The sequence below is a fragment of the Naegleria gruberi genome (assembly GCF_000004985.1).
Source record: "Naegleria gruberi genomic scaffold NAEGRscaffold_8, whole genome shotgun sequence".
Lineage (NCBI taxonomy): Eukaryota > Heterolobosea > Eutetramitea > Acrasida > Naegleriidae > Naegleria > Naegleria gruberi.
In genome coordinates this window covers 19,816-47,474 of record NW_003163319.1, presented here as the reverse complement: position 1 = coordinate 47,474, position 27,659 = coordinate 19,816, and the positions used below count along the sequence as shown (strand labels likewise).

Here is a 27,659-nt window from a genome sequence, read left to right as displayed (position 1 = left end):
GAAATGCTTGAAATGGATGCATTTGAACTATTCAAAGTTTGTAACGGTTCAACAATGTGAATATTTGAAATTAAAGTTGGATGAACGCAACAATTATTCTCAAATGTATAATTAGTATTCTCAAATTTATCCTTCTTATCAATACTCCTTTCAATCATTTGCTTACTTGATATTTTAGTAGTGGAATTATTTTCATCAAATGATGGAGCATTATCTTCAGAAAATTCATCACCTCCATCTGATAAATCATCTGCTACCTGATGATGATGATGATTAGATGAATGAGATGATTGACCTAATGAAAATTCCTTATAAGCATTATTTAATGCATCTGTCCATTCTCCTGCTAAATATTCTGAATCAGTCCAAATTAAGTAAGTTCTTTTATCTGATGGAATTTCAATACAATTCTTTAAATTTAAACCTTTAACTTCAACAGAAAGAGAACTTCTATTAACAGGTCCTCTGATTACAATACTTCCTTTATGTTCTTCATCATCTTCTTTTGTAAAGTAAAATAATTCATTGGCTAGGAGGACAACAAAACGTTTTTTAACTGAACGATAGGATCCTCCTTGTTTGTATAACCATCCACTTTTTCTAAACTTTGGGTGATCGAGAAGAAATTTAACAGAAGGCATTTTGATATTTTTTTTTGACAAGTTGATTGTTGACAGCAGTCTAAAGGAAAAATGTTTTTTCAAATTGCAAAGACAGTTCATTATGATTGTTCTTTTATTAAGTTAGATCCAAATTTTTGAACTAGAATTGAACTTTATCTATTTTGAATCACAACAACCAATTCATCATTTTCCATTCCGATCATCATCACGAATATTTTTTATTTATTTTTTTTTTAAAAATTGAAAAAATTGAAAAATGTCCACACAACCTCATCAGCATCATAATGGGCTTAATTCCTCATCATTATTGAATGGGAGGATGGCATTACCATCATTTGATACGACCACTGTTAGATTAATGACTGATTTAACAACCTCTGATTATGAATTAAATTTATATAAATTAAATTGTGTCGAAGCCTTTTATCCCTACTTGATTGTTGGTTGTAAAAAACATTTAATAATCTATCAAATACAAGTTGGAAATATTAATTCAGCTAGGGAGAATGTATCATATAAACATTTAATGACTCATAAATTGGAATCGGAAATTAATTACATGACTAAATCGGATCATGATAAGATTTTCATTGTTGGAGAGAAGGGAATGACAAGAATGTTAATTAAAACTTCAATTATTGAAGAGAGTGAAGGAAATTTAATAACAGAACAGTCTAATTCTTCGAATAGTTTGGTAAGATTGGAGAAATTGGGATTAAAATTAATTAATTTATATCAAAATAGAAATGAATCAACATGGTCAATTTCTTATTTTGGGGGTGTTTGGGTTTTGGGTGATAATTCTCATGTGATTAAGATTCATTTACCTAATTTTGATCAAAAAGAACCATTTACATTAATTGGACACAAACATAATTTACCTCATTTGAATTTATATTCTACAAGTAGATTGTTATCATGTAGTATTGATCAGAGTTGTAAAGTTTGGGATGTTGAGGAGAGAAAGATTTTATATTCACATGATTTTGATGAATGGTGTTGGATGGGAGAACATGTCAATGCAAAACATTTAATTCCATCAAATCTACTTCTACTACTAATACTTCAACTACTACTTCTACATCCGATTCAACTAGCTTTGAAATGAGCTCCAATGAACACATTCAAAAAACAAGTGAAACATGCTCTGATATTTTCATTATTGGAACACAGAATTATATTTATTTGCTTAATGATACTCTCGATACAGTTCTATTTAAAATATTTTACAAACCATTCAGAGGTCTCTCACACATACCTCAATATATTTATGAATCATTGGATAGAGTTTCAGTTTGTAGAGTCATTCCAAAATATAATCTTGTACTCATTGCTAAACAGAATGATAATAAGGTTATACTATTCAGATTGGTTCACTCAATTCATTCAGGAGAAGTGAAAACAGAAGTGAACTCAACAAGTGAAAATTCATCAACAATCATAGCACCACCACCTCTAAATGAACATTGCTATTCACTCATACCAATTACTTGTCTGCCATCTGCTCAAACACAAAATCAATGTATCATTGGAACAACCTATGATGAGGTATTGGATAGAATATTTATTCAATGTTTGGATGGTCAAGTGTTTGTCTATGATTTGAATTTGATAATTTCACCTCTCACCACTACTTGTATTGATAATATTATTGTTTAGATATTTCTTTTTTAACAAACTAGTTTCATGTCGAATAAGAGAAGAAAAAAGAATTGAAGTTTAATTTAACCAAACCAAAAAAGAAGTGTTTTTTCAAACAGTTAATTTGACTATTTTGGGGCCATCTTATTGTCAACGAATCACAGCTCATTATTCGGTCCACATACTACAGTTACTTTAGTTTTTAATTATTATTCGAAACTTGAAATATGTCATCAATACCTTCCAATGGAAAGTCCAGTCAAGTACAACACTAACTGCACACAGCCACACAAAGTTATTATCATAAAAAAAAACGTGTTGAAATCCATCATTTCCAAACATTTTCACCATCACTGATTTGCCCTTTCACTTGTCAAACAATTTAAAAAAAAATGCGCTTTTGGTCCAAACTATTCAAAAGTGTGCGAAGGAATGAAGAAGGAGATGATACCATCACACCATCCAACATTTCCACCTCTTCTTCATCATCAAAAAACAAACCCAACCGAACAAATTCTCCCTCCATAATTTCTAAAAAAATTTACGATAATGGCGGTGGCGCTGATGATGAATCGCAGGACTCTTCAAATTCCAATGGTGGAAATTCCATCGACTATGCAAAATTAAATTTGGAAGATGTTTTTGATTTGGAGGGAATTGAGGTGATGTGTAGGGAGGCTGAAGATTTGAATTTAATTGAATTGTAGGTTGTTGTTTTTTAAAACAAGCCTAAACTTTGAATTTTTTATACAACAATAACAATATATTTAATGTAATATATTTAATAACATTACAAAAACATTTAAATGATGAATAGTTTGACACAAGAAGAGATTATATCTAAATTAATAGATTATGTTATAACATTTCATGATGAAATACCAGCCTATTTGGAATATAAATTAAATCAATTACAAGAATCATCATCTTCGATACCAATGGGAATTGGAGGTGTTTCTTCTTCTTCTTCTTCTACAACTGCTACTGATGATGAATTATTGCTGTACGAAAAACAGAAAGAAGAATATTTGAGAGGTGAACAAGTTGATACGATAAGTGAATCATCTCAAACAACAAATGGATTGGAAAATCAAATATCAAATAATCAATCATTAATTGGAGATCAAAGGGATTACTTGTTACAAAAATTGAATTTTAAATATCCTTTTATTGCGACGGAAATTTTAATATCAACTATTGGACAATATCATATATTACCTTTAATCATGATAAATAATAATTTACAATCATCTAATAATAATTTAAATAATTCAACTTCACCTTTAAGTAGTGCAACTAGTAATAATAATAATAATAACAACAATAATCAATTAAAAAGTAATTCTAATAATGACTTGACATCCAACCATTCAACTTCTCCTCGTTCAACTTTTAAAAGTAATTTAAATGGTGAAGTTATTAGGAGAAAATTATTTTCATTCATTTATCAAACTAAACCTCTCAATTCATTTCAAGTTAAATGTTTTGTTAGAGTTATCATTGCAATGATGAAAATACCTCATCTAACACATCTAGTTATGGATTATATTTATCAAGAAAATTCATTATCATCATTAACTTTTACAACAAGTACTACTTCTATTTCATCATCTAATGGTACTAGTACTAGTAGTAACAGCAGTAGTAATAGTAGTAGTAACAATAGCAGCACCAATGGTACTAGCAGTGGTACTAGTAGTAGTGCTACTGCTACTGTGAATGGTAGTAGTGGTGGCAGTACTGCTGTTGGATCAACAACAACAACAATGGTAGCATCGAGTCATATATTGCAAATGTTAAAACATATTGATTCATCTGATGAGATTAGTGAATTGTTATTAATGTGTTTATTATATGAAGATGAAGAAATTGAAAATTCATTCTCAATAATTCCATCTGGAAATATAATTCAAGATTCATTTTTACAAATTTTAAATCAAACTGATGAAAGTCAAATTCACAAGAATAATCAAGTTCTAAAATTGAAACAAATGATAATTCAACAATTATGTTCATTACAATGTGAACAAAATTATAGTAGAAGCGTAACATTTATATTAACAACAATAATTCAATATAGAAAACCAACAACTAAAAAACCACCAACAATTGTACAATATATTTTAAATAGAAAACAAATGGAGTTAATTATAGAGAATACTTTAAAAATTACATCAAATTCACCAAGTTTTGTAGATAATATGAATTTTATTATGAATTTGATTTTATACATTTCTAATAATTCACAACGTTTATTCATTTTGGAAGATTCAATATCAAATATTGATTGGAAGATGGTTTTGATATTGGTTATTGAAAAGATTCAAGTTTTTGTTAAATTACTCAATGATGAAAGTGCTAGAGAAATTTTAAAGAAAGATCCAACAATAATCTATGTAGAACAGTATCATCCTCTTCAATCAATGTTAATTGATAAAAAGAGAGGTCAATTACTAAGTGTAGATAGAGCTATTGAATGTCTTAATTTTAATCCATTAATTTCATTCCCTCCTTTGGGTATTTACAGATTGAAAATTATTGAACTTTTTGTTATTCTTTTTAAACATTTAGAAAGTTTAGATAATATTTATTCTACGAATGAGAGAAGTTTATCACAGATTATTTTAAATTGTGACATTTTGGAAGAATTAATAAGATTATTGTTCCAATATCAAAGCAGTTTATTACATCAAATGATAACAAGACTCTTACTAGATATTTTAGAACAAAATATTGAACCATTCTTCGAGGCACTCTTTACAAAGTACAATATTGTAGATAAAATTCTGAAAGCACACGACTTGAATCAACAACTTCAAAGAGAACAAAGATTTAGTCTAGCCATTTCAGGATATCTGACAGTGTTTGGTCAAATTATTGGTGATAAGCAATTAGCTCTTTTACAAGAAAATGAAAAATGGTTAGAGTTTTATCAATATGCATCTGATAGAACTTTTATTGAAAAGGTATTTAGGATTGGGTCTGTTGAATCTCATCAATCGTTACCACAAGGAGAATTACAAAGGCTAAAGGATTTAGAGGAATTTTGGGCAAATAATAATCTGTGAAAATAAATAACTACTATCAATTTGACTTACTTGGTAAGGAATATTAAGCACCACAATATTTCATCCCACTAAACGACAACAGTACGGCTCATTTGTTGTTGAAAATAAGCACTTCCCTCAAGTCGTTTAATAAGAAAGTAGCTAGAAAAATATTGTAGTGTACCTTTTCAGAGCGACAAGAAAATTGGCTTCACATCATGTATCGTTATTCACCACAGCAATTGCATCAAACCCACAGGATGTATCCATCATGGCTTGTTAATTATTTAAACAATCAGTGAATGATGTTGTCAATATCATTCAATTAACAAAATAATCAATATGAATACAAAGAGAAGAACCAACAATTGTATGAAAGACGGTAAATCCAACTCTGATTTGGATCATCTAGTTCTCCTTAATAATTATCTTCTTTCCGAACATGTGAATAGTCCTTCATCAAAAAAGAGAAAATTGACCACAGATACAAGATATTTCCCTAACAAAATAATACTTAAAGATGCAACCAATGAAGATTCTACTCATTCGCTTCAATCCATTCAATTAAATCCTGATTTTTGTGACGAGATAGAGCAGAGAATGAAAGAATTGAGTACCCGAATGGATGAAACTCTCAAGAAGCAAGAGGAATATTTGGAAAAACGTGTAAGCAAAAGAGTAATTCAAAAGAAAGAATCTGCAGATTGGATTTTGGCAGCTCTCTGTAAATTATATTTGGATTCAAACGAATAGAATAAATAACATTCAAATAATTAAATAATACAATTTATTTACAATTCTGATGTAACGTATTTGAGGGCACAAATCAAGGCAACACCTCTCTTAATCCAATGTTCTGGAGGCATCTTTGATGGTAAATCCATTGCAAGAATATAGTTGGTAGAGTGACCAGTTGTACTCAAAGTACCTGCTCTTCTCAAAGTCTTGTAAACAGGACATTCATAACATCCCTTTGCAGGTTGCTTGTTTGCCACTGGTTTGAACCAAATAATTGGCATTTCAGAGTATAATTCCTTTGGATTAGATTCAGTAACACATTCATTTTCTCTGTCCCATCTGGCACCTTCCATATAGAGACCTTTGAGGTAGCAACCATCTTCTGGTTTCTTTGTCTTGGCTTGTTCTTCTTCTGCCTTATTCAAAATCTTGAAAGTGAAGGAAACTTGATCAATAGCAACTTGATGTTTTCTGGCATAATTTTGTAATTGACCAGTCAAGAAACCTTGAGGGAAGAAGAATCCATTGATCCAAAATACATTTGGAATTCCGTTATCAATCCAATCTCTAATAAATTCAAGACGTCTAAGGAAATCAAGAACCCATTCAGACAAAGGCATGATAGAAGGATAAGCTTTGCCCCAAACATCAGGAACATAGTTATTATACAAAGAGTTGGCAATGCTTTCAAGTTGTGCAGACATAACTACTTGACCCTTCAATGCTTTGAGAATATTTTCTAATGAGGATCTAACTTCTTTCAAGAGTTTGTTATATCTTGTTACTTCTTGTGTAATGACAGTATTCATGCTTTCATTATAATCAGTTTGATATTTCTTACCAACCAATTCTTGGTCATATGCTTGAGGAAGCTTACCAAGGATATCATTGGCAATATTTCCAACAACAATATCCTTATCATCAGATGCTTTACCTCCACTTCCTTCCAATGCAACAATTGTATCAGTAATATTGGACAATTCAGCGGTATTATATGTAATTTCAGCATTTTCATGCAAACCGAATATTTCTGGGTGAGCAACATTAGGTAAAGATTCCAAATATTCCTTATATTCATTGGAATCACCTGCCTTGATAGATACGTATTCATCCAAGTTTGGAGAGAATTTATAATCATCCCTAAGAGTATTAGGAGTGATATAATCTTCAATCATTGTCATGAGGTTTCTTCTATCCCAGTCATCAGTTACACGACCACCATAGTTAATTTGGCCTGTTAAGAATTTGATAACCTTGTAAGGAATTTCTTCATACTTTTCAAGGAAAATTCTCAATTGCTTAATACAAACATCCAAGTCACCTGCAGTGAATTCATAGAAAATGTTCCAACCAAGTGGACCAAACTTTCTACGTTCTTGAATAACTGCATGGAAGAATGTTAAACTGAATAAGAGTTTCTTAAATTCAACTGGCTTGGATGAATGTTCCATAAATGTATCATCATAGTTATCGAATGAGCCTTTCAAGTTGGTTGACAAACCTTTTGGAGGTTCTAATGTCATCTTTACAGAATTTTGAAGAACAGATGTAGGGAATTTAGGAGTTGGCATACTTGTTAACCACAATCTAAAGTCGGCATGATTTTGTTCAAGAGAGAATCCTTCTACAATTTGTTCAAGCATTGGCATGAAACCAAGAGCCAAGTGACAATTTTGAAGAATAACCCAACTTCCATTTTGTAAAGCATCCTTAACAGCTTGTTTAGCTGCATTTTCAGTACCACTACCCAAAGAAACACTAAGCAATTGCCTAACTCTCATTTGCTCAGCAAACTTGTTGAGTTCTGATTTAGGATCAGCACCTTGAGATAAGATGAAAATGAGTGGAGTTACACAATTTGAATCCTTGAATGAACGACTCAAATCGAAACGAGGTGGTGTAATGAAATTCTTATCTAACTTGGCTTCGACAAAGGTTTGAATACTTTCTATAACCTTGTCAGGTCTAATGACCTTAAGTGCCATAATCTTTTGGAATTCGGTGAGTTTAGGATCCCATCCACCTGGAATTGGTAAAATATTTGGCTTTGGATCTTCAAAGAATGTCTTAAAGTCTCCAGCATGTTGAATGAATGAATCTAAGAATCCCTTAAATGTTGGTAACTTGTTAAGCAATACAATTTCACTCCAGCAATTATCAGTTAACCATGTACTAGATTGTGGCTTTCTAGCAATTTGTTTTTCATCTTCTTCTGTCTTAATACCGCCAGTGAGGAAATGTCTCCATTCATGTTCGTCAATTTCATTTCTTCCTTGCATAATTCTAATACAAAGTACAAAGGAGAAGAGTAATTTGTCCTTTTCAAACAAGGATTGACAAACGTTGTTATACAATGATAATGTGTGATTATAAATAAGAGTCTTCATACGAATTTCCAAGTCATCATTTTGCTCACTTGTTTCAATAACAGATTTGTAAAGATGAATGAACCATTGCAAAGAATATTGATACATAGGATCAACATTTGTCATATCTGAAGCACAGAAGAAGAGCAATGAACCTCTTTCTGCAACAGGTCTATACTTGTTACGAGTAACGTCGATTTCTCTTTCTGTTGTTTCTGCTTCTTCGACCTTTTCTTGAATGTCCTTACTGGCAACCTTTGATTCGCCCAAAGCATTAATAAGTTTTTCATTTTCAAGAATGTCACCAGTATTTTCAGAAAGCATTCTAAGAATGTTAGCTTGAAGTTCTTTCAAATCTTTTCTCATCTTGGAGTTCTTTTGCATCAAGTCATTCTTAAGTCTTTGTAATTCAGGCTTTTCCATTTTAACAACTTCTGCCAATAATTGATCTTCCAAACCAAGTGGCGTAATGAAAAAGTTCAACAATGTAACCTTAACACAGGTTTCTGGTGTATATCTTGGATTTCTGAACTTTGTGCACAAATACAATCTGAAATCATTACTATATGGAACAGACTCTTCACCAATCTTGATATAGTTAGAACCATTTTGAACAAAGGTTTGTTTGAGCAAGATTGGTTCAAGTGCTGGATCTAAATCTTCACCAATATTTTCAATCAATACTGGATTACCGAATTGAACTGCTCTAATCAATTCTCCCATATAGTCCTTCTTTGTAGCACTTAGTACCTTTAAGCTCTTGTCTTTCTCCATATTCTTAATCCATTGTGATGCTTGTAATTGAGGGTCAATCATGAGAGGCCATCTTCTAGAATTGTTCATAATGATAGCATTTTCAATAGAGAGATTGTCTGATGGTAAACCAAATTGATTCCAAATTCTAATGGTAATAGGATCACCCAATGATGTATAGACATCAGTATTTTCAGTGTAAGGAATGACATGTCTTGAAAGTTCATTACGCCATTCAGCTATCAAACGTTCTCTGAATGGTTTGGTGAAAGCACCCAAGTAAGCAACAGTACCAGCATTGACAATCATGTTACCAAGCATATCGGACTGCTGTCTTTCGTAAGTTTCAAGCATTTCTTGCCATCTGACTTTTTCATCTGAAAGTCCGTTAAGCAATTTGGAAGCTCTTTCAAGTTTCTTTTCACAAATATCAATCATGGTTTCTAATTCTTCCTTTTCTTTCAATGCTCTATTGTTTGCATCTTCCAATTCTTGAAGTTGTCTCATGACTTCAGCCAATTTTCTTTGGGATTCATCGGCCTTTTGTCTAGCAATAGCCCATTGTGCTTCGGCACCTCTTGCCTTTTCTCTCTTTGGTTCAACTTCCTTATTAACCCAATAAAAATCATACATGGCTCTGACCCATTGACACATAGCAACCAAGGCCAATGAAACTTCCTTAACTCTGTTGACTTGGAATTCAGGATCGTTGTAATATTTGGTAATTCTTCTAATAATACTTTCTTGAATATTTTCCTTATCATAACCAATCATATCGTCCTTAAGTTTTGGCGCATTGTTAAGATAAGTCTTGGCAGTTTCCCACCAATCGTAAACAGTAACACCATCCTTAACTCTCTTAACACCGTTGGTTTCACCAAACATGATCAAGACAGCTTCCAAAACTTTAAGAGCACCAGATGGAGGAACCTTATAGTTAGCAACTTCACGAATTTGGTTGACTTTGATGTTCTTAACTGTTTCTACGGCCTTTTCCAACAATGGTTCGACCTGACTCAATTCTTCTTCAGCAGATTGCTTCATACCCTTAGCTTCAGTTTCAATCTTGTTAGCCTCAGCATTTTCTATTTGAACAATTTCTTGAGTCTTTTGAGCTTCTTCTCTTTCCTTATTCAAAGTAATCATGTTCTTATCAATTTCAGTTCTTGTGTGATCCAATTGAGGTCTCTTGATCTTCAAGTCTTCTTGGAGTTTGTGAACATATTCTTCGGTTTCTCTCAAAATCTTCAAACCAATTTGTAATGTTCTCTTCTCCTTTTCCAAATTCTTTCTGTTCACATCAAGAACACTATTGAATGAGTTCAAAAGTTCAAGATAACTAGTTGGAGTGACATAGTTGGTTCTACCTGCGTGTCTCAAGTAATCGACGGATGCTTTTTCAACAGATTGATGGATGTAGACAAACATTTGATTAACTCTTTCTTTCAAATCTTCCTCTGCTTCTCTAGTCTCCTCAATTTGAGAGTCATGCTCAACTGAAATCATTCTCAAGTTTGATAACTTTTCGTTTGCAACACTCAATAAAGCATCCTTTGGCCATTCACTGAACCAATCGATTGTACAGCAATTTACCAATGAAGGGAACATTCTGAGTCTGCTTCTGAAGGTCTCACCAATTGGACTCATAGCCAAAACAATGTGCAAGTTATCTTGAACACACTTGATAAACCTATTATACCAAGATAATGGCGTTGCAGGAAGCTTTTCAATGGCACAAATTGGCTTCATAGCAGTGTAAATTTCATCAAAATCTTGAGCTTCAAATAGATTTGGAACTTCACCACTGTTCAATAAGTTGTTGATATCTTCAAGGAATGATTCGTAGATAATTTGAGTATCTGCCAATAAGAAAACAGTATTTTCACCCTTTCCATTCTTTTTACCAGCGTTCAGCAAAAGAACCTTAAGGAATTCCTTCCAATCCTTCAGTGAGAAGGATTTTCTAATTTCAAGTTGCATCATATCGTATGAAGCAATAAAGCAGGCAAGTTTTGTTAAACTTTGTCTACCACTACCACCAACACCAAGTAATAAAGCATTACCACCTGGTTGTCTAATAATTCTTCCAATCTTACATACATGTTCAATGGCATCCAAGAACATAACCAAGTCCATCTTCTTTTCGTTATTGTTAATGTTGTATTCACCCAATTGCTCATTAACAATTCTAAGCAATTCAATATGGTCAGATACTTGGTCATATGTTCTAACTTCATTACCATGACTCAAAATATCAGAATAAATTAATCTTTGATGAACAATGGTATTAGCATCAGCTTCAGGGAAGAATTTGGTCAATAATTGTTCTTGAATTTCTTCAAACTTTCTTCTGTCTGGATTATCTACCAAACGATCCTTAAACACTCTTGAACTTTCGTGAGTCCATAACTTGAGAATATCAGTCATATTAAGAATCTTCTTTGGATTGGCTTGAAGGATACCTTGGAATACCTTTGATAAATCTCTCAAGTTGAATGTATAGTGAGATCTAGATGGAGTTGGAAGCATTTCCTTTCTAATAATATTAAAGAGCTCAATACTTGAATCAACAAATTTGGTAGAAATTTCTTGAGTCATAAAGTCTTTGATACTTGTGTTTGGTTCAATATATGACTTGTTAAGGATTGTTGAGAAGATCTTACTCAAGCTGTCATGTTGCATTTCAGGGAATGAAATAAAGGTAAAGTGTCTCATCAATCTGTTAGTAACAGTGTTTCTACCACCTCCAGGAGGACCGCAAGCAGCAATATATGTAAGATTTTCAACCATTCTGAATGGTAATCTTTCGTTGGAATATTCATACCAACCACTATGATCCATCCATTGTCTTACCAATTCAATAGGAGGTTGAGCACCATATTGTTCCTTGGTAGGCATGTTAATATCGTCAATAAAGATAATATACTTTCTACCTTGTGGTGGCCCATAAACACCAGGTCTTCTTCTATCTAATTTGGCATCAATTATATTTTGAACAGCATTGGCTTCAGTTCTTGCAGAGAAGAAGATAACGAGAGGAATAAATTCTTCTGGAATTTCCTTCAACAATACTTGGGAAATAACTTGAGATTTACCAGTACCAGTTGGACCAACACACAATACGTGATTATCATTTTGAATCAACTTCTTAACAAGCCAACTACTTCTCATTGTGTCAATTGTTGGAACAATCATATCTCTGAATTGAGTATTATTATTAATTTCTAATTCTGGGGTAACAACAGCCCAATTCTTCCAAACAACGTCTTCAGAATCAAAGAAGTAATCATAGACTAATCCTTCATCTGGATAGACAGAAGTAATAGAATTTTCCTTCATTGTCTTTCTCATAAACTTATCAAAGCTCTTTCTACCATCATAATCACATGAAGCACCAATACCCCATGTAATGGCAAAGAGGAAATATGGTTCAATTAAAGAACTGAGTTTAGCCATCTTAGCTTCATTACCCTTATCCTCTTCTTCAAAGTTGAATGACTTCTTTTTCTTTCTACCAAGACTTGGATCATATTCAACAAATAAAGTATCCAAAATCTTGAAAGTACTATGAGCCAAATTGCTATCAACAGTTGGAATATATTCCAACACGTTATATCTAATGAAATCAATACCCTCAGGTAAGAAGATTTCAAATAATTTTCTCAATTGGTCATGATATGGTTTAAGAAGAGAGGAAACCTTATTCAACCAGCAATCTACGTGTACCATAGGTGGAACAGTTGCTTTTGGATCCAAGTAGACCATACCACAACGACTGACAGTAGCAGGAGAAGCTTCAGCCAAGTCTTCAACTTCAAAGACAATATTCATGTGAACTGACATTTCAATCATAGAACCGTTTGAAAGACACAATTTCTTATTTTCGTCCAATACAGTATTCATTGATTCAATCCACAAAGCATCAACAGGTCCATCAAAGATTAACCATTTACAGTCCAAGGTTGTGTCTTCACCAAACTTTCTGAATTCTGCAGCCAAAACACCATTTCTCCATTCTCTTGTATTCTTGTCGTACTCACCATAGAGTTGTTCCATAGTTACAGACTTTGGATTGATAACACTATAGTGAACAGGATGGAAGTCATCCTTATTGGTCTTACTACATGTTGTGAGGGCGTGAGCAAGAGTCTTGTAGCACATTGTCTTACCACCTCCTGTATTACCAACCAACATGACACCGTGACGCAAAATAGTAGTTTCATAAAGTTGCAAACATTTTTCATGGAAAACAGGTGTAAGTTTGATTCCAAAGTGTTCAGTTGCTTCAAGGAGTGCTGCATTGAGCTTTTCATAGTCTGTGGCTTCAATTTGAACCTTAGGGAACAAATCTGAAACAATACCATTGAAAAGAATAACGTCATTCACCAAGAACTTTGGAATATTGGAATCTCTCAATGCTCTCAATACAAGCACTTCTTCGTTCATCTTGAGATGTTTTCTCTTAAGTAAACCAGCAGCAGCAATAACAGTATTGACAGCTCTCATACCAAAATCGTAGTGAGTTTGTGAGGACAATTGTTCAGAGGCCAATTTGAAAGATTGAACCATCTTGTTTGAAAGTGGTTTAGCATTTTCAAAACCGAACGAAATCAAACGAATTTCAGCAATTAATCTATAGTCAGGAACCATACATGCGACAGGTCTAAACAATGCTTTCAAGTTATCTGGAAGTTCAGTACGACCAGCATAGCCAGGGTTCATAGTAATAAATACAGCATATGAAGGATCAACATTAATGGTTGTGTTATCAAATTGACAAGTTGCCAATCGAGCTCTAGCAGCTTCTTGCAATGTAGAAAGTTGTTGAGCAACGACTGAAAGGACTTCAACATCAATACGATTGAATTCGTCGAAACAGCCCCAAGAACCAGATTGAACAAGACCCTTGAAAATTTGAGCCATTGAATTTTCTCTCATACCTTCTTGACAATTCAAAACAACACACTTCTTGGCCAAAGCCTTTGCAAGATCCTTAACAGTTTCAGTTTTACCAGTACCGGCAGGACCAGCTGGAGCACCACCAAGACCCAAGTGCAAAGCACCTGTTAATGTTAAATAAATTCTGTCAGTAAGAGGTGTAATGACTAAACGAGATGTGTTACCCAAATATTCGTAACCATATTCAAATTGAGTTTCAACTTGTCTGACATAACATGTAAAATCATCAGATTTAACAATTTGTCCATTTTCATCATAGGTTTCTTTAGGTTCCCAATAGTATCTCATTTGGGATACCCATTCAAAGTCATGAGTACTTTGAATACCTTCTTGTAACATTTGTTCAACTACATCTCTGGCGTGGACTTCAATAGTAATCAAACCTTCAATATTGGTCTTTTCAAGCTTGGAAATATCAGTTCTTACAATTCTAATCAAGCCCAAAAGTTGTTCTTTAACAACATCCAAATAACCTCTTAAACCCTTATTACCTCCAGAATTAAGTGCTTGTGTAATATCCTTTGTCCAATATACTTGACTGCCCAAAATAACAACTTGACCAGGCCATTTAAGTACCCATTCATTTCTTGGAGTATGATTATAGTCAATAAGTGATTTGGAAACAGTTTCTTTAAGACTTCCACACATAACTCTTTCAACTTCCTTTAACCATACTTCAACACTTCCAGTTGGTTGCAATCTTTCCTTGAATTCAACTCTTTCGCCAGCCTTTGACATCATAGCAACCATTTCAAGAGCAGGTCCTTTAGAAGACGTTTGTTGTTTTCTTTCCTCAGGAATATCTACAAAGTCCAATTCACCAATACCTTCAAAGATCTTACTAAGATACTTTTGAACAGCTGTTGGATCTCTTGTCTTGGCCAAAATTTCAAGTAATTCTTCATCAGCAAGGAAATACAATCTGGCAAATTGTTGTCTCTTCTTTTCTAAATAATTGCTCAAGCCCTTTTGAATAACAGAAAGGATTGAATTGTTTGATTGGAAGGTCTTTAACAACTTTGCAGTAGTTGTACAGAAAGACATGATATTTGGATTTCTGAATACGCCATCCATGATTCTTCTCCATTTGACATCGACTTGTTTAAATTGCTTATAAAGTTGAGGCAATTGGTTTTGCATTTCTTCAGCAGAGAAGATTGGTTCCAAAGCCATCCATTCTCTTTGACAATTAGCCCATTCTTCAAAGATTTCAGATACGAGATATAATTGATTTTCCCATGCCTTTAAATCTGCTTCAAAATGCTTCTTGAATGAAGAGAAGCTGATAGTTTGGGTGAGGGCAATATGTTCAGAAAGTTGTTGTTGAATTTCATCACTAACTTTCATTACATAGGTACCAGTCTTTCTGTATGGCACAACTTCGAATAAGCAACTTTCCCAAGCTTCTTGCATATCTTTCAATGCCTTTTCGATAGTATATTCTCTTGAAGCAATATCACTGTACTTCTTAATTACATCTTCATGATTAAGTAATTTCATGGTGAAAACGTCATCCATAAACTTTAAGGTTTGTCCTGGAATGATTTCAATACCAATATCATTTGAAATTGATTGCCAATGTCTTTGTCTCATACCTGGATTTCTTAATGCAAGTACAAGAGGAATGTATGGTGTAAATTCTTCAACCTTCTTTTTGATGGTTTCAGAAATTTTTCTAATTTCTGGAATTTCTTTGAATTGTTTCATACACTTCAACATGGCCTTCTCAGCTGCTTTAACTTCTTCTTCAATCTTTGGAGCATCCAAATTCTCGAATGGTTCCTTAGACCAACTCTCTTCCCAGGCAAAGTAATTATCTACAGTTAACCACAAATCAGCATATGGTTGGAATTGTTTGACAATGGCATTCAATTGAGTATGCTCTGTAATATCCATGCCAAAAAGTATTTCCTTTTGATTATTCTTTCTGGCTCTATCTTGGAAGTCTTGAAGTTGCTTTTGAATTGTCTTGACTTCCTTAGCAACTTCTGCAACAGATAAAATATCTCTGTGTTTAGAGAATCCAGAAACAACCTTTGTAATACTTTCCAATTCCTTCATGAAGGACTTTTGATCTGTAACGAGTCTTTCTCTCAAGTTTTCCTTCTTCTTTTCCAAGAATGATTCGACCTTTTCAATTTGCTCTTGAACCTTCTTTGGCCAAGTAGCTGCTGTCCACAAGTTTTTAAATTCTTCGTCTGATAATGGATATTTGAACTCATTTTCCAAAATTGTATAGTAATTTTTCATTTCTATAATCTTTTCTTCATATTCTAATACCATATCAGGAATTTCCTTCAATCTTTGTTTCAACTTTGTCAATGACTCGATATCCTCAGGTGGTTTGTTGATTTCCCTTGAAAGCTTGTTGAAATTTTCCAAAACAAAATTACATTTCTCACTTGCAGTTCTTGCCAAGTAATCAAGAATCTTTTTACCAATTTCTGAACACTTTCTGCTCAAATGGTTTCTTATACTCTGACAATCAATTAAGAATGTACCCATATTAACTTTTTGTGGTATACTTTCTCTAATCTTGTCCTTCATTTCGAAATTTTTGAGAATTTCAGCCTTGATATCATCGATGGTAAGACTGTCTTTCTTTTCGTATTCTTCCATGAATTTTTGAACATCAACTCTTAAAAGATCTTCATATTGTTCAAATTGCTTCAAGAAATCATTCAGAGGTTGTAATGCTGAAGACATTAAATTATCCAATGATCTTCTCCAATTAATAACTTCTTCGTCTGTTGGTTTGAGTGTATCAAGCATTTTGACCTCTCCCCAAAGGAACATCTTATGGGATTTCTTCATTGAGGTATTTCTCTTGTTTCTCTTATCGTCATTTTCTTTATCCGAAAATCTTTCACAAAACTCTTCACTTAAAACGTGGGATTCGACATCAGAAATCTTTTGGAAGTCTTTCAAAGCCTTATCAAACATTTCAACAACAATAGCCTTGAATCTCTCGGTAGGTGTTATAAAGAAGAATTTGTCATCCTTAAATGACAATTCTATAGAAAATAAGTTAACTGCTCTCTTTGATGAATCATTTTCATGATGGAATTTGACCTCAACATTTTCAACTGAATTAATTTGTACATCAAAGGTACAATATTCCTCAATATATTTAACATATTCCTTAAATGAGTCTTGCATTAAAAATTTGATAGAATCTTGCATCATGAATCTAATGGTGTTCATAAATCTCTTAAGCTTACTCATTTCATAAATTTGAACAGTTTTTCCTGCAACACTTAACCAACCCTTTTCAATATGAATTAAACTGTCTTGAATATGTTGTTTAAGATTACCTAACCATTCTCCAGTTAATTTAGAAACAATGGAATCTATTGCTTGAATTTGGATTTGTTCAAATTCGTCCAATGTTACAGTTTTCTTCAGAGGAATGTGGAAAATTTTGAAAATTTGCTTTTCTAACAATTCCCTCTTTACATTCAATAAAGCATCAAGAATATTCCTTTCTGTAAAGTAAGAATTGAAAGAGAATTGTTTTGAATTTTCAGTAAATGGATATGGTGGAATTGAGATAGTTGCAAGATATGGAACTTTCTTTTGTGATGGGTCAAGAAATTCTTCTGGTAATTCCAAATTTTTAAATAAATCCTTTTGGAGAGGATCTTTCATATTCTTATCAAAAATCATTCTGTTAGCAACAGCTTGATATTCTATTATAATTTCCTCCAATATATCATCAGTTGTGGAGTCATACAACTTTTCTCTTAGTCTTTTCGAATCGCAACCTAGTCTTCTAATATTTTGAGATTGATCTTCAGTAAGTGGTGATGAATCATCTGAAGGCATGTGTTCTATATACAAAAAGTATCTAATTAAAGATTCTGCCACCTTTCTTGATTTGTGTGCATGAGCAACACGCTTAGCAAAATTAACTGGATTTTCAGCCAAAAACATTACATAAATTCTTGGAAGCCAAATTCTATTTCCTTCTTGATTAACAAAATCAACTAAATATTTGTTGTTGACCTCATCCACATCATAAACTTTACAATAGTGCCAATTTCCTACACCTTCCTTTGCTTGTAAGGCCATAGCAGGAACATAAATAAATTTTCCATCTTCATCAAGTCCTTGTTTGATCCATTCATGAGGTTGTCTTATATCAAAATCGGTATTATCAAAAGCATCAAGAGGTAAATATAATTCATACTTTCTTTCCGGTGTTATTGGTTTTGAATAATCTATACCTTCATTCCTTAACAACTCTTCAATATCCTGTTGTTCGTATTGTCTCCTCAATCTAATAAAATTGTTCAATTAATTTTGAACTTGTTTTCAATAACTATACTAACCTTTCCACAATAACTTGTCTTGGAATAGCTCCTGGAGAGTGTTTATAAGGTACATAAACTTTTGGTTCAAATGATTTTTGTGGTGCTTCCTTAAATAACTACAGAAATTTTCTATCCAATATCCAAATCAAAAACTTACAGTTTTCAATAATGAAGCATTGTTATTAGATGATGATGGTAAAGTATCTCTATCTTGTTGAGGTTTTGTAAATAGAGTACCACCAGAACTTGAACCAAACGGTTGTTCCCTTGGTCTCGGAATGACTGTTTGTCTTAGATTTGTTTTCTTTCCGTTCAATGACATCCTATCTAATATTGTTGTAGTTCTTGCTGATTTGTTCAATAAACTTACCTGGTTGTTAACTAGTTGAGCAACAATCAGAAAGTTGTATTTTTTTTTCTGTAGAATTGCTGAAAAACGCGCCAAAATTAAGTACAATTTTTGAACAAGGCATTTCAAAGGTGTTGTATTTTGGATTATCTTCTTGTTCCAATAAATATATGTCTATGTTTAAATTAGCAAGCATGAAATTCGGTTGTGTATGTTAACATATTAACAAATTGTACTACGTTGTGAACAGGTTGCCTTGTTTGTAACATTACTGAAATAAAAGCAAAACAAATACTGTTTTAATATTTTAAGAGAGAAGTAATTAATTGAATTATTAGATGATTTAAAGAGAAAGATCAAATTCCAATTCTTCTCTCAAAACCTTCATAAATTTACCAGCAGTAACTCCATCAATTGCTCTCGAATCACAAGCTGCAGTAACACTCATAAAAGTACCAATTTGAACATCATTAATACTAATATCTTCAGTTGACATGTTATCCAAATCTAAAGATTCAGTTTCAAAAATAGGTTTCTTTTCAGAACCACCAATTGCAAGAATGATACCATGAGGTGGATTAATAACAGCAGCAAAATGTTGAATACCAAACATTCCAAGATTTGAAATACAGAAAGAACCACCTTGGAATTCTTCTGGTTTCAATTTGTTTTCCTTAGCTCTCTTACCTAATTCCTTAACAGAGGCAGCAATTTGTTCAATACTCTTAGTATTTGTCTTTGGAATAATTGGTGTAATTAAACCAGTTGGAGTAGCAACAGCAAATGAAATATCAATATTTTCAACTTGAGTATGTCCATTGAGATTGAAAATTACATTACATTCTGGAACTCTTTGTAAAGCTCTAGCAGCACAATAAATAATAATATCATTAACACTGGCCTTAACTCCCTTTTCTGCAAGCTTATTCTTAATACTCAATAATTTATCAATTCTTGGTTGAATGGTATAATAACTGTGTGGAATGTTTTGTTTAGATTCAAGTAATCTAGAAGCAATAATCTTTCTAATTTGTGTTGTTTCAATATCATTGAATGCAGCTGTTTTAATTGGTGAAGAAGCAGCAGTAGCAGCAGTGGTTGGTTGTGGCTTGGTTTCTGTTGGCTTGGTGGATTGAGGAGTTGGAGTGGCAGTAGTAGTTGTGGTTGGTTGTGGAGTTGATGTTGTGTTAATAGTAATTCTTGGAGAAGCATCAATAGCATTGTTTGAAGAGCATGATCTATTATTCATATAATTAATCAAGTCAGTCTTGGTAAGTCTACCTCCTCTACCAGTTGCTTTAATATCCTTTACATGAATCCAAGTGTTTTCATTCAAAATACGAAGAACAGATGGACACAATGGAGCAGAGTGATTCATTCTATCCTTCCAATTACTACAAGCACTTGATGAAGTAGTAGAAGTACTGGCTGGTGTAGTAGAGGTTGTTGTTGTTGTTGGAGTACTAGCAGGAGTACTACTAACAGGAGTAGATGTTGTAGGAATGTTCTTAATTTCATCCAATTTATCAACAAGATAGCCAATAGTTGCACCCATTTCAATATTCTTTGTTCCACCAGGAATGATAATTTTACCCAAAATACCTTCTTCAGTTGATTCAAAATCCAATACTGATTTATCTGTTCTGATTTCGCACAAGGAATCACCAACAGAGATTTTATCACCTTCCTTCTTCAACCATTGGACAATTTCACCCGAAGTCATTGTTGGTGAAAGAGAAGGTAATGGAATTTTAGTAATAGCATATCCTCTCTTCAATGATGTTGTTGTTGATGATGATGATGATGCAATAGAAGAAGATTTAATGCTACGAATCAATTGACGTCTGGTTGAATTGAACATTTTTTTGCAAGCCTTGTTTTTATTGTTTGAAATTGGCTTTGAAACCTTGAGAAGCCTCGTCATTAGCATGCTGATGAGACTCTTTATGGTTTCCATTCAAGATAAGCCAATAAAATATTGCATTACATGGAGTTCCATGCTAAATAATAAGATACTTCAATAGTAACCAATTTGGTCATTTTGACATTTATGAAGATATCACTGTTTAAATGGTGCATAGTAATATATTGCACAGTCAACCTCAAGGTGGTAAAACATTTGAAACTACTTGTTGAATTACATTCCATTTATCATCTGAAATGCATTCAATTCTATGAAATAATAAATTTGAAATTATTGATTGTACATGAGTAGGTGTTACAAATGTCTTGTTATATATCAATGCGTATGCTCTTTAAAACCATTCAATAATAGTTGTTGTTATAAATTATTGTAACAATGAATTAAATAAATAATATTAAATAAATATTAAATAAATATTAAATAAATAAATAAAAAACATACTTGCATGCCATAACAGTAAAAGGTAAAGCTTCACTTGTTGGATATTTTTTAATATATTGATGATTTCTACATTGTATAATAATTTCTCTAATATATTGTTGTATTTTAACAGTCATATCAACACAATCAATTAAATTTGTTTGTTCATTTAATCTATTCAATTGTTGTTGAATAATATGTTGAATATTTGTTGAATAATTTTGAATATCTTGTATTGTTATTGTTGTATTAGCACATAATGTTGGTACAAATCCAATAAATTCATTTAACTATTTTTTAAATATATTAAATATTATATATATTAAAATATTAAATTAAATATATTAAAATTAAAATAAAATTAAAATTAAAAACATACTAATGGAGAAGGTAATTCTAAAGTATCACATATACAAATAAATTCATATGGAATATCAATAATTTTATCACCTAAAATAACTTTTTTATATTTAAATATTTCCAATAAAGTAAATTTTACTCTTTTAGAAACACTTCTAAAATTATTTAAAATTAAAATTCTAAATTTTCTTTCATTAGTTTTAACTTGTAAATCAAAAATATTATCATTTATATTATTAGAATTATTATTATTAATAGAATTAGAATTATTTATATTTGGTGAATTTGAAACATGTTTAAAATGTCTCTTACTTAAAATGGAAGTTCTTTTTTGTAATGAAAATGGAACATGTAATTGAGATTGATTAAATGGTGTAGATGGTGTCAAATTACCATCATTTAATGAATGTACATTATGATGATATGAATGATTTACATTAGTAATATTTGCTATATTTGTATTATTATTATTTATGGAAGTATTATTTAAATTATTATTATTATTATTATTTGTATTATTTAAATTATTATTTAAATTATTTGTATCATTAAATACTTGATGATATCTATCATCAAAACTAAAAATATTTTTATTATGTTTAAAACTATTTCTTTTTTCCATATTTGTTAATTGTTGTTGATTAATTTCATTTAAATTATTATTAGATTGTAATATTAGAGATGATTGAGGTAATGAATTAATATTTCCATTTATATTATTTCCATTTATATTATTATTTAATATTAAATTATCAATTGCTAAACTACTACTTCTTTTATGTTGTTTTACAAGTGAATTTCTATTTCCAATTTCATCATTTTCATTTATATTATTATTATTAAATAAATTAAATTGTAAATTATTTGTAATTAAATTAATTTGATCATAATTTAAAGATAATCTTTGAGGTGATGTTGGTGATTTAATATTTGATGTTGATTCAGGTGTTTTAATTGAATTTATATTATTATTACTATTAATAGTATTAATAGTATTATTATTATTTAAATTATTATTTAAATTATTTAATTGTTGTTGTTGAGAAGTAGGAGATGCAAAGAATAAAAATAAATCTTCAATACTTGTTGTATGATGACAATTTAATAAATGTATGTGAGGATAATTAATTTCCGATAAAATTGAATGATTGAAGGTTATTACATGTTGTTTACAAACAAGTGCAATAAATAATAGTGGATGCATTTTTTTTTAATTTATTATCTTCCTGCTCTCCAACGGTTATCTATTCTAATAATAGTTAATATTAAATACTATTTAAATTAATTGTAAAGAATTACAAATGGTATTGATTTCTTTCAATCAATTTTAGATTCTTTAGCATTAGTTGACCTATTCTACTAGAAAGAATCCATAGTTGAGAACTATTAATAGCAATCTCATTTAAAGAAGAAATAATTATATTAAAAAAATGTTGAAACAAACACTTCGTATCCGATCATCGTATCAATCAACAAGTCATAATATTACATTATCACCTTATAATTGTAATAATTGTAGTAGTAGTATTATAGGAATCAATACAAACAATTATATTATTCCATATACATTGAATTCAAACTATTCAAATCATTTCAGTCAATCATTTAATCTATTTGAAAAGTCTAATACTACTACATTCAATAATAATAATATTAAAATCAATAATACTAATAATAATACTAATAATACTGATAATAATGCCAATATTAATACTAACACTAATAATACTGATAAAGTAAAGAGTATTCATGATAAACCAATATGGAGAGTTGTAAGATTAGATGATAATGGTAATGAATATGAAATGGAAAGAAATTTAACTCACCAACAAGCTCAAGATTTAGCACAAGAATTTACTAATAGACTTCATAAACAAATGTACTTTTCAGAATTAATACCAGAGTATACAAATGAAAATTTATCTGAAATGAGATCAAATTCAAGATCATCAACCACTTATAGACCTTCAAATTCAACTAATTATGATAAGAATTATTGGTAATTTCATTATCATCAACATGGTTGTATTAATTTGTAAATATATTTAAATCCAGAAAACTTTCAACTTAATTTAATAGAAAGATTGTAAAAAATATCAGAATTGTAAAATAATTTATTAACGTTTCTTTTGAGTTGGAGGAAATAATTTCTTTTCCAATTCTGAAAATAATAAAATTTTCTTTCCAATTTCAGTTTCTTCATGTAATTTCTCTTTAACACTTGTTAATATTTTCATTCTATAGGTGTTGGTCTTTTCCATTTGTTGTCGTAGTTTGTTTTGAAGAGTTCTAATTTCAGCACAAATTTCATCATCCTCTCTCGATTCTTCATCAAACCACAATGGTGTTAACATGTTATTATTATTATTACTTGTTGTTTGTTGTGATGGAGGAGGTGGTAATAATCCAATACTTTTAATTTCACTCATTAATTTCTCTTCAAATATATTTAAATATTGAGATGAATAATCAAATGATGGTTCAAATAATTGTTGTTCAAAATCTTTAAATTGATTTGATGCTTGTAAAACTTGATTTGATTTTTGATTGTGAGTTTTTGAAAGTGTTGGAAGTTTTTGTTTTAAATGTTCACCAATTTCATGTTGCTGTTGTTGTTCAAGAATTGAAAATGAATTGGAAAAATTATCTAACATTGAATTAATATTTGAATTGGCAGCATTAGTTGATTGATTATTAGAATTACCATTATTCAAAGATGATGGTGATGCAAATACATTTGAATATTGAGCAATATTATTTGAATTTCCAGCAATACTCTTCCTAGTTGAACGTGTAGTTTTTCTAGCACTTGATGAATCAGATTCTTCATCACTATCAAAGACTAGACCTGATGTTGTTGCTGAGGAGGAGGATGATGAATTTTCATCATTGAAAAATGTTTCTACTGAAACTAAATCTCTCTCCTCAATTAAACTTGATAAAAGTCTTTGTGTTAAATTGTGTTGTGAAAAAAAGTGTTTTGAATTCTTATCAACATTAATTGAATTGGAAAATGAAATATTGTTTGTTGTTGATAAGTTATTAAAAGTATTATGAGTAGTGTTATGAGTAGCAGAAATGCTGATGGATTCATTTTCCATTGGAGAAGGAACTTCCTTCTTAAATAAATGTGGAAATAATTTACAATTTTCATCTTCCCATTTTTCAGTGTAATGTTTTCCTCTTTTTGAAATGTTAAAAGCATCATCATCATCAGAATGTTCAATTTCTAATAATTGTAATCTATCCTTCTTAATAACAGGAAAGAAACTATTTACATAATCCCAAAATTGATATGAAGGTGCACTTGTATCAGTATTACTATTTGTAGAAACATAGAGTTCATCTTCATGACTAAGGAATGAATCACCACCATCAATACCATCAGAAAATGATGAAACTGTTCCATCTTCTGATTTCTTTTTTCTTCTTCTAACTGTTGTTGTTGTTCTCTTCTTCTTTTTACTATTTGCAGGTGTTTGAGGTTCATCTTCCATTGATGGTGATTGAACAATAGAATTTGACATTTCTTCAAATAAATCATTATTACCAACACTTGTTGGTGTTGTTGATCCTGTTGTTGATTTAGTTGATGATTTGTTAGCTGATGTTTCATTTTCAGAATCAAGGCTTGATTTACCTGATTGTCTTGTCTTTTTTCTTGCTGATCTTGTCTTGATTGGTGTTTCAATAATTTCTTCTTCATCTTCAACAGCAGCAGTAGCAGCAACTTCTTCATCTTCTTCTTTAATTGTTGACTTGGAATTTGAAGCAGTGGAAGATGTTTTACTTGTTGACTTGTTAGAAGTGGTATCTGAAATGGATGTTTTAGTTGATGGTTGTTTTGTTATTGTTTTGGTTTCACTTGCAATAGCTGATGAATTCATAATAGAAGTATTATTATTGGTAGTAGTATTAGTAGTTGTGGTCTTAATAGTAAGAGGTTCATCCTCTTCATCAAGTATTTGATTAAGAATTTCTTCATCTTGTTCATCTGTAACTTTTTTAGCTGCTGGTCTTTTTCTCTTTCCAGATTTTCCAATAGTTTCATCTTCATCATCTTCAATTTCTTCATCAAGTATTAAATCTTCTTCATCTGTTAAAGATGGTTTATATTCATCATCATCGTCATCTAACATGGCATCATCATCTTGAACTTTTCTCTTCTTTGACCCTTTTTTAGATGTTTTCTTACTGGCAGTTGACTTTTTAGAACTTGTTGTCTTTCTTGTTTTTTTAGGTGTTGTTAATATTTCTTCAACACCTGTTGTTATTTCACTTTCTATTTTAGTTATTTCTTGTTTTGGTTTTTTACCTTCTAAATTTGGTGATTTAATTAATTTAATTTCAGTGGTAGAAGCAGTAGTTGAATTATTGGATGATGATGATGGTATAGTGGCTGTAGTAGTAGCAGAAGTTGCAGAAGTTGTTGTAGGATTAATGGGTGGAGTATTGGTGATAGTATTAGTAGTGGTATTATTATTATTAATAGAGGAAAGTGAAGGAGAGGATAATTTAACAGTTTCATTTTGTGTTATTTCAGTAGTATTTAAAGTATTGGAAGGTACTTGAATAATATCTTCCATTAATAAATCATCTAAATCATTGGAAGTTAGAGTTATAATTTCACTATCCATAATATTATTATTGTTGGTAGCAGTTTCAGATGGTGTAATTGGTTTAATAATTTCTTCTTCATCCAAAAATATATCATTATTATCATCAGTAGTATTATTATCAATAATAGTTGTATTATTACTAGTATTATTATTGATTATTGTATTATTATTATTATTATTATTATTTGTATCTACTATACTAGTAGTAGTATTATTATTATTAGAAGGTTGAATAATATTACTTGTTACAATTTCATTTGGTGGTGTTATTTGAATAGAAGTAGTAGTAGTAGTAGTAGTATTATTATTATTTGAAGTATTATTATTAATGCAATAGTAGTATTATTATTATTTGAAGTATTATTAATAGAATTATTACCATTATTAGTAGTTGTAATATTTAAATCACTTGTACGTGGATCTAACATTGGAATTACTAAATCTTGAGGAACATCTTGTGATTCTAAAACTATTGTTGTAATATTTGATTCATTTTGAGATGATTTTTCATTTTTTGTAAAGTAATCCAATAATGTTTTTTGTGATTTATCACCTGATTCAATATCTGATTGACTTGATTTCCTTATTGGTATTTTAATATTATTTAATTTTTCTAATTCCTTTTCCCAAAAAGCTGTTCTTTTTTCTATTTGAGGTTTAAATTCTGAATTTATATCTCCTACAGTCTTTTTTAATTGTTGAATATTCCAATTTCTCTTTACACCTCCATTAATAGCTGAATTTATAAATGTATCTAGTAAATTATTTTCATCCACTACATCATCTATTGGTAATAATAATCCGAAAGTATTTGACACATTGTCATTTGATGATGATGAAGCCTTAGGCTTGAAAAATGTATCCGTGATTTTTGTTTGTTTTGGCATTGGAGAAGATTACCAGTTGTTGTTGTTGTTGTTATTACTAACTATACTATTGTTTCCGATGGTTGAAAGTATAAATTAAATGCTACGATGGAAGGAATATTTATTTTGAAAAAATGTGTGATGAGAGATCGGAGAAGGGAAAGAGCAGGTTAAAAATTTATCAAAATATTTTTTTTAAATATTTTTATTAATCAAGCCTTTTTGCCGTTAGATTTTGGCGCTTACAAGTGTTAGGCTGAATGAGTTGTTGATCAAAAATATTAACTTTTTTAATAATACTCGTAATACAACACACTTTTATTGTTTTAGTTTGATATTGTATGTTAGAAATCCATCATATGATATTTCCTTCTTCTACAAAAATGTGATCACCTTCTTTTTAATCTTGCATGACTTTAATAATATCACAGTCCAGGTGAAATGGACTTGAGCAAAATTTCTTTCGAATAAAGAGAAGAGAACCACTTCTCACTTATCCTTTTCGATACACTACATTGAAACTATGCTACCGTTGTGATTTCCATCAGGTGGTTCCTTTCAAAGAGTAATCTATTCTTCAGTGAATATTACAATTTTATTCAGTGAACAATAAAACTCACAAATGAAACCTCTCAATCATCACTGATTATTGCTCACCAATGGCGATAATAAGAATTGTAA

The 27,659-nt window shown here is 30.9% G+C and overlaps 8 protein-coding genes across 8 annotated transcripts; 4 read left to right on the top strand and 4 right to left on the bottom strand.

Moving 5' to 3' along the window:
• Positions 1 to 981: 981 nt before the first annotated feature.
• Positions 982 to 2,282, top strand: NAEGRDRAFT_63777 (uncharacterized protein; the record flags this gene model as incomplete). The annotated part of the gene is made up of 2 exons (XM_002680787.1): positions 982 to 1,619; positions 1,721 to 2,282. 2 exons carry the CDS (start codon positions 982 to 984, stop codon positions 2,280 to 2,282), a joined length of 1,200 nt encoding a protein of 399 aa, XP_002680833.1.
• A 374-nt stretch (positions 2,283 to 2,656) lies between these two features.
• Positions 2,657 to 2,971, top strand: NAEGRDRAFT_63776 (uncharacterized protein; the record flags this gene model as incomplete). The annotated part of the gene is made up of 1 exon (XM_002680786.1): positions 2,657 to 2,971. One exon carries the CDS (start codon positions 2,657 to 2,659, stop codon positions 2,969 to 2,971), a length of 315 nt encoding a protein of 104 aa, XP_002680832.1.
• Positions 2,972 to 3,202: 231 nt separating this feature from the next.
• On the top strand, positions 3,203 to 5,332 carry NAEGRDRAFT_63775 (uncharacterized protein; the record flags this gene model as incomplete). Its single annotated transcript, XM_002680785.1, has 1 exon — positions 3,203 to 5,332. One exon carries the CDS (start codon positions 3,203 to 3,205, stop codon positions 5,330 to 5,332), a length of 2,130 nt encoding a protein of 709 aa, XP_002680831.1.
• Positions 5,333 to 5,653: 321 nt separating this feature from the next.
• On the top strand, positions 5,654 to 6,064 carry NAEGRDRAFT_63774 (uncharacterized protein; the record flags this gene model as incomplete). Its single annotated transcript, XM_002680784.1, has 1 exon — positions 5,654 to 6,064. The coding sequence occupies one exon, from the start codon at positions 5,654 to 5,656 to the stop codon at positions 6,062 to 6,064; it is 411 nt and encodes a 136-aa protein (XP_002680830.1).
• A 15-nt stretch (positions 6,065 to 6,079) lies between these two features.
• NAEGRDRAFT_78559 (uncharacterized protein) lies at positions 6,080 to 18,762 on the bottom strand (the record flags this gene model as incomplete). Its single annotated transcript, XM_002680628.1, has 3 exons — positions 6,080 to 18,406; positions 18,459 to 18,556; positions 18,598 to 18,762. 3 exons carry the CDS (start codon positions 18,760 to 18,762, stop codon positions 6,103 to 6,105), a joined length of 12,567 nt encoding a protein of 4,188 aa, XP_002680674.1. The 3' UTR covers positions 6,080 to 6,102.
• A 305-nt stretch (positions 18,763 to 19,067) lies between these two features.
• Positions 19,068 to 20,650, bottom strand: NAEGRDRAFT_78558 (dihydrolipoamide acyltransferase; the record flags this gene model as incomplete). The annotated part of the gene is made up of 1 exon (XM_002680627.1): positions 19,068 to 20,650. One exon carries the CDS (start codon positions 20,648 to 20,650, stop codon positions 19,133 to 19,135), a length of 1,518 nt encoding a protein of 505 aa, XP_002680673.1. The 3' UTR covers positions 19,068 to 19,132.
• A 241-nt stretch (positions 20,651 to 20,891) lies between these two features.
• Positions 20,892 to 22,115, bottom strand: NAEGRDRAFT_63771 (uncharacterized protein; the record flags this gene model as incomplete). Its single annotated transcript, XM_002680626.1, has 3 exons — positions 20,892 to 21,042; positions 21,155 to 21,423; positions 21,513 to 22,115. The coding sequence occupies 3 exons, from the start codon at positions 22,113 to 22,115 to the stop codon at positions 20,892 to 20,894; spliced, it is 1,023 nt and encodes a 340-aa protein (XP_002680672.1).
• Positions 22,116 to 22,937: 822 nt separating this feature from the next.
• On the bottom strand, positions 22,938 to 26,999 carry NAEGRDRAFT_78556 (uncharacterized protein; the record flags this gene model as incomplete). The annotated part of the gene is made up of 2 exons (XM_002680625.1): positions 22,938 to 26,306; positions 26,492 to 26,999. The coding sequence occupies 2 exons, from the start codon at positions 26,997 to 26,999 to the stop codon at positions 23,611 to 23,613; spliced, it is 3,204 nt and encodes a 1,067-aa protein (XP_002680671.1). The 3' UTR covers positions 22,938 to 23,610.
• Between the last annotated feature and the right edge of the window lie 660 nt (positions 27,000 to 27,659).